At 51.4% G+C, this 6634-nt stretch overlaps 1 protein-coding gene across 1 annotated transcript; it reads left to right on the top strand.

Moving 5' to 3' along the window:
- Positions 1–4128: 4128 nt before the first annotated feature.
- LOC144328924 (G-protein coupled receptor 151-like) lies at positions 4129–5298 on the top strand. Its single transcript, XM_077934590.1, has one exon. The coding sequence runs from the start codon at positions 4129–4131 to the stop codon at positions 5296–5298; it is 1170 nt and encodes a 389-aa protein (XP_077790716.1).
- Positions 5299–6634: the final 1336 nt, after the last annotated feature.

The following is a 6634-nucleotide window of genomic DNA, read 5'->3' as shown; positions in this document are numbered from 1 at the left end:
GAGCTGGGACTGAGCAATGGGAGCTCACCCTGCTGCTGGGATTCGAACCACCGACCTTCTGACCGGCAAGCCCTAGGCTCAGTGGTTTAGACCACAGTGCCACCCGCATCCCAGCAGTGGGATAAATCCCTTATTATTCCAGCCACACACCACACTCCCACCCCTGCCTGACAATATGGATGCAATGAAACTAATTATCTTATGCGGTTGTTGAAAAGATAACTGGCAATATTCAGGTGGAGTCCTTTGAGTACTCAGAAAATGAGATGGAAATTATTATGATTTCCCCCCCCCCCTAGTTTACAGAGGAAGCCCCCCTGCCCCCAAACAGCAAAGACAGCAAGAAAATGAGTGAGAAGGGGTGTCCAGGGGACAATGCAGGTTTTACATTTGCATTTCAGAACACATCCCTACTGAAAAAGAAAGAGAAAAAATGAAGTTTTTAGCAGTGGTTCTTGTGGGTGTGGCTGGACAGGGCGGCAAGAGTGGCGGGAACATTCGAGGGTGATCAAATAAACATTTCAGTGCAGTGTCGTATAGTATGGTATCATTTATTTCTTTATTTGCAGAATATGGCTAGATCTCTTCAAAATGAGAGCGAGAGCATTGGCTATTGTTCTACGTATAGTTCTCCACAACGTATTGTTATGAACAGGGATTTTCAACTCTGAGAAATATGAAAGATCAGAAGAGAGGAAGGTTGATGGGGTGATAGAATTTGTTTGTCTCAAATTACACCTAATATCAATGAGATTACACGGCAAAAGCCAGATCACACCTTTCACTGAGTTTGTATACATAATTAAGGTATATATGCAAAAGGCTCATTTATAATTATATGTTGGGAATCATTCATTTTTTAATAGCTGCATTGATTTATCCTTTCTGGATGTCCCATGATCATATTACAAATTGGCTGTGTTTTAATGTTATAAATCAAGCACTTCTAGGAGATCTTCATTTTTTTGTTTTCCAATGTATTTCTTACCAGTGAAAAATTCAGTGTGGCACAAGCAAATTTTTATTCTGAAAGTGTGGCCCAGAGAAAAAAGTTTGAGAACCACAGGTGGGAAATACAATGACAAAGACAGGTACATGGGGGAATATTACAAAACTACAAATGCGATCACTGCAGATGGTGACAGCAGCCACGAAATTAAAAGACGCCTGCTTCTTGGGAGAAGGGCAATGACAGGCCTAGACAGCATCTTGAGAAGTAGAGACGTCACCTTGTCAACAAAGGTCCGTATAGTTAAAGCCATGGTTTTCCCAGCAGTGATGTATGGAAGTGGGAGCTGGACCATAAAGAAGGCTGATCGCCAAAGAATTGATGCTTTTGAATTATGGTGCTGGAGGAGACTCTTGAGAGTCCCATGGACTGCAAGAAGATCAAACGCATCCATTCTTAAGGAAATCAGCCCTGAGTGCTCACTGGAAGGACAGATCGTGAAGCTGAGGCTCCAGTACTTTGGCCACCTCATGAGAAGAGAAGACTCCCTGGAGAAGACCCTGATGTTGGGAAAGATGGAGGGCACAAGGAGAAGGGGGCGACAGAGGACGAGATGGTTGGACAGTGTTTTGGAGGTTACCAGCATGAGTTTGACCAAACTGCGGGAAGTAGTGGAGGACAGAGGTGCCTGGCATGCTCTGGTCCATGGGGTCACGAAGAGTCGGACACGACTAAACGACTAAACAACAACAAATGCTGCACATATCTTACAATCATTTTATTTTTAAAAAAATTATTCCTGCTTTACAGGATGAGTTAGCAAATATTGGTCCATCTACCTGGAATTGCTGGGGATGAAACCTATCCCTGAGCTATGTATGTACTTGCCCCTGAACGTCTGAGATGTTTGAAAGGGCCTACAAACAAAGCACAAAAACTAAAAGCAACAGCAAAATCCCAAAGAGCAGCACTAACAACCAATCTATTAAGCACCTCGCTTCAAATGGAATGACTTCAACAGATAAAGTGGAATAGAGCCTTACTTCTTGGGGCAGGGAGTTCCACACACACACACACACACACACACACACACACACACACACACGTCACTCACACACACGGTGCCACCACAGGGAAAACCCTGTCTTGAGATGCCAACAACCCTGCCTCAGGCAATGGCACACAGCAGAGGGGGTGCAACAGCTGATCTGAATGGGAGGGCACGATCACATAAGCAGTGAAATGGCTTGGCCCCAAAAGAGTACCCCTTTCCCTCTTGAACAACAGTGGGGAAACATTTTCAAGCTGAGGAAGCATCCCGGGATCACATGCCAGTGGGGTGGGACTGCAGTCCAGGCAGACACAGCCCAGAGGTTTCTATGTGGACTTCATAGAATCACAGAACTGTAGAGTTGGAAGTGGCACACAGGTCATCTGGAATCCAGGCAAGTAAGAGGCAGTTCCACAATTTAAGGGCACACTATAGCCGGGGGGATGGGACACGGGTGGCGCTGTGGGTTAAACCACAGAACCTAGGGCTTGCAGATCAGAAGCTTGGAGGTTTGAATCCCCGCGACGGGGTGAGCTCCTATTGCTCGGTCCCTGCTCCTGCCAACCTAGCAGTTCGAAAGCACGTCAAAGTAGATAAATATGTGCCGCTCCAGCGTGAAGGTAAATGGCTTTTCTGTGCACTGCTCTGGTTCGCCAGAAGCAGCTTAGTCATGCTGGCCACATGACCCGGAAGCTGTACGCTGGCTCCCTCAGCCAATAAAGCAAGATGAGCGCCACAACCCTACAGTCGGCCATGACTGGACCTAATGGTCAGGGGTCCCTTTACCTTTTACATCCGGGGGGAGGAAGCGTGAAGCAGAAGGAAGCATGGAGCAGGAGCAGTGTGGGGTGGAGCCTGGAGAGAAGTCAAACCTGGGGTCCAATAAGGGAGACCTGGGGGCCGCATTTGACCCCTGGGCATGAAGTTACCCACGCTTACACTCGAATTCAGTTGCTCGTGGGTTTGAGCCCCATGTTGAGCAAAAGATTCCTGCACTGCAGCTGATTGGACTAGATTACCGTCGGTTCCCTTCCAACTCGATAACCCTATGGTTTTATGATTCTATTAATCTGCTGTATGCAGAGTCAGACCATTGGTCCTTTTAGCACAGTATTTTCTACAATAACTGTCAGAGGCTATCCAGTGTTTCAGACCAGAAGACTTTTCCAGCCGTACCTAGAGATGATAGGCATTGAATCTTATACTTCCCTGATGCAAAGAGGATGCTCCACCACTGAACTAAGGCAGGCTATCCCTTAGCTGCTGGTTTTATTAAAAAATTATTGTTATTCTTAAGGCTGACGGGGGCTTGATTAATAATTGGGGACACCACACAGAGCAGCCCTTTGTAGGTTTCATAATGAACCAGCCTGCCTTTCTCCCCTTACAAAAGAGCGGGCGGGACAGGCATTCCAGTCACTGCACGGGAAGACGAACGCTGACGCTGGAATTCCAGCACCACGCTTCGTGGACAGCTCCGCGGCTCTTCACAGCGCACCAGAGAGTGATTGCTCTTTTTTAATCGCTGAAATTCCAGACCGGGAAAAGTGCATGTGTGAGAGAGGGCAAGACTTGTTGCTCTGCGCTTCTTCGGCCTCTTTCCCCCCAAAAAACCCACTCACTCACTCACTCATTCAGAATCCAGGAACTCGAAAAGACCAGGGGTCGCAGAGCTGCCTTTCCCTGCCCTTTGGAGTCGCGGGACGCCCTTTGAGGGGGAAGCGCTACAGGCGTGCCTCTCACTTTCCTCCGATCTCTTCCTCCTTTGCTCACCTGCCCAGGTGCGCCTGAGCCGTTTCTCCCGCCTGCAGCTCCTCCGGGTCGCTTCTTTCCCCGGAGTAGGGGGTTGGGGGTTGGGAGGAAATATTAGCAAACCGCTCCATTCCAGCTACCACGGTCAAGAGCTCCGGATTCCCTGTCGAGAAGGTTTGGCGTAGTCCTCTCTCCTCCCACCTCCTCACCTCCACCCACTCCCCTTCCGAGAGAGAGAGAGAGAGAGAGAGAAAGAGAGAGAGAGTTGACAGCAACCCTTCTCCATCCACCCACTCAACCCAACGCGCCTTCTCACTTCGCTTTTCTTCCGACGCCACTGCGCGCGGATCTCGCCGCGGAGGAACCTTTCAGCACCATGAACAGCTCCCAAGCCGTCTTCTCCGCCGGGGGACCCCAGGGGTGGCGCGCTGGAAGCGCGGTCCTTCCCCTCCTGCTGGCCGGGCTGTGCCTGGCGAGCTTGGCCGGGAACCTGCTCCTCTTGACGGTCCTCATCCACGAGCTCCGAAGAGGGAAGATCTCGCCCGCCAACGCCTTGGTGCTCAACCTGTGCTCAGCGGACCTGATCCTGGTCGTCTGCTGCCTCCCCACGCGCATCGCCACCTACTCGCGGCGCTCCTGGGTCTTCGGCAGCTTCGTCTGCAAAGCGACGGACTGGCTCCTCCACGGCTGCCTGGTGGCCAAAAGCCTCACCTGGGCGGCGGTGGGGCAAGCCAGGTACAAGCATGTGGTCTCATCCTCCTCATCTTCTTCTTCATCATCATCTTCTTCCAAGTGCCTGGGCTTGAGCTGGCGGCGCTTGGCGGGGCTCCTAGCCTCGGCTTGGCTGGCGGCGCTGATCCTGCCTCTCCCGCACCTGCTCTTCACCTACCTGGAGGCCGGCGGCGCCCCGAGCGGGCTCCTCTACTGCGTCTTCCGGAGCCCCCCTTACGCCGCCAACTTCATGGACGTCTTCAGTAAGGTCTACCCCCTGATCGCCTACCTGGCGCCCGCGGGCTTCACCTTCTCTTGCTACTGGAGGGCTCTGCGCGCCCAGAGAGGGGGCAGGAGGAACCGACTGGCCAAGCCCGGAAGCCCCCAGAGCAAGAAGGTGACCTGGGTGCTCCTGGGCCTTACCCTCCTCTTCCAGGCCACGTGGCTGCCGGCCTGGGTGGCCTGGCTGTGGGAGAGGCACAGCGGAGGGGGTCCCCAGCCGCCCCCGGCTTTGGTCTTCGCCGCTGAAGTCCTCATCTTTCTTGATGGCGCGCTCAACCCAGGCGTCTTTTTGGCCACCTCCGGGGAATTCCGGGAAGGGCTGAGGAGCCTCAGGAGGGGGCTGAGCTGCAGGGGAGATGAAGCCCGGAGGCCCAGGAGCGAGGAGACCCCCCAGTCTTTGCAGGACCTGAAGGAGGAGGAGGATGGGGAAGCGGCGGCGGCGGCGCAGGAGAAAGTTCTGCCCGACGTGGAGCACTTTTGGAAGGACCGGAGGAACACCGTCGCCGGGGAAGAGAACGACCCGGTCCCCTGGGAGCACCAGGGGGACCCTTAAAAAGGGGGAGGGAGGGGAGAGCCGCTTTTCTCCGGTTTGTAGGACTTGTTGCTGCTGCTGTTTCTCGCCACCTCCCGTTGTTTCCAAGCCCCGACCCCGCCCCATTTTCAAAATGCAAACGAGCAGGTGGCTTCCTTGAAGGAGGCGGAATAATTGCATTCCAACACTTTGGTTCTGCTTTCCACATTAAGTAATTTTTAATAATAACAATAACAATAACAATAACAATAACAACAACAACAACAACAACAACAACAACAACAACAACAACAACAATAATAATAATAATAATAATAATGCCTGAACCACCGCTTTAATTCGATCTTTTCTACCCCCCCCCCTTTTCCTCTTGAAATGGGCACATTCTGACGCCCCCCTGCAAACTGATTGATTGATTGGATATATAGCTCACCTTCCTCCAAGGAGCCCAAGATGCCATGCATAGTTTTTCTCCTCGTTTTATCCTCACAACAGTCTTGTGAGGTAGGTCAGGCTGAGAGTGCGTGACTGGCCCATGATCCTCCGGTGAACTTCATGACTGAATGGGGATTTGAACCCTGGTCTCCCAGGTGCTACTAACCTGACCCACTAACTAGGACACCATATTGGAGAGAGAGAGAGAGAGAAGAACTTCTGCCGTGACATTAAAAGTAGAAGCTGCGTTGTCCTGAGTTTTAATCTCTTTTCAACCATGAATCACCCACTCTTCTCTTTCTCTCTCCCACTCCATGGCTAATTATGGCTTGCAGGTGCAGTTTGTGTGTTAAACCCCCAGTGTTGTGACCCTGATCCACATCTGATATTTCCCTTTCTCTAAGTCATATGGGAGAGCCAGTCATGAATTTTTCACCTCACCTTGTGTCTGTCCCTCACTAGGGGCCCTTTTGTGAGATAGTCTCTCCTCCCCTTCACACACACACACACACACACACACACACACACACCCCAACTCCTAGGGGCCGAGGTCCCTTCAGGCCCCCCCCCCTAAAATATTTGAGAAGGCCGCCCCGGCCCAAAGTTGATGGGCATTGCCATTCAAATGGAGTATGTGTGCTGCATCTTGTGATCGACTGTGCAGGGTGGGGCTTACCCGCCCGCCATTAATTCATGTTGGCACCCCTTCTCTCTCTCTCTCTCTCTCTCTCTCTCTCTCTCTCTCTGTGTGTGTGTGTGTGTGTGTGTCACTCACTCACTCACTCACTCACTCCCCACAATATGGAACATGGGACTATTATTACTGCTATTGGCCTACCTTACAGGGGCTGTCTTAAGAGTTGCCACATAATGAGAAATACTTTCAAACACTGCAAAGCACCCCATAAGTGCTCCATGTTAT

The sequence above is a fragment of the Podarcis muralis genome, chromosome 9 (genome assembly GCF_964188315.1).
Source record: "Podarcis muralis chromosome 9, rPodMur119.hap1.1, whole genome shotgun sequence".
Taxonomy (NCBI): domain Eukaryota; kingdom Metazoa; phylum Chordata; class Lepidosauria; order Squamata; family Lacertidae; genus Podarcis; species Podarcis muralis.
This window is presented reverse-complemented; position numbering and strand designations above follow the sequence as displayed.

Bases quoted from the DNA above. Each gene is read 5' to 3' on its own strand.
- LOC144328924 (XM_077934590.1), top strand. From the start codon at position 4,129: ATGAACAGCTCCCAAGCCGTCTTCTCCGCCGGGGGACCCCAGGGGTGG.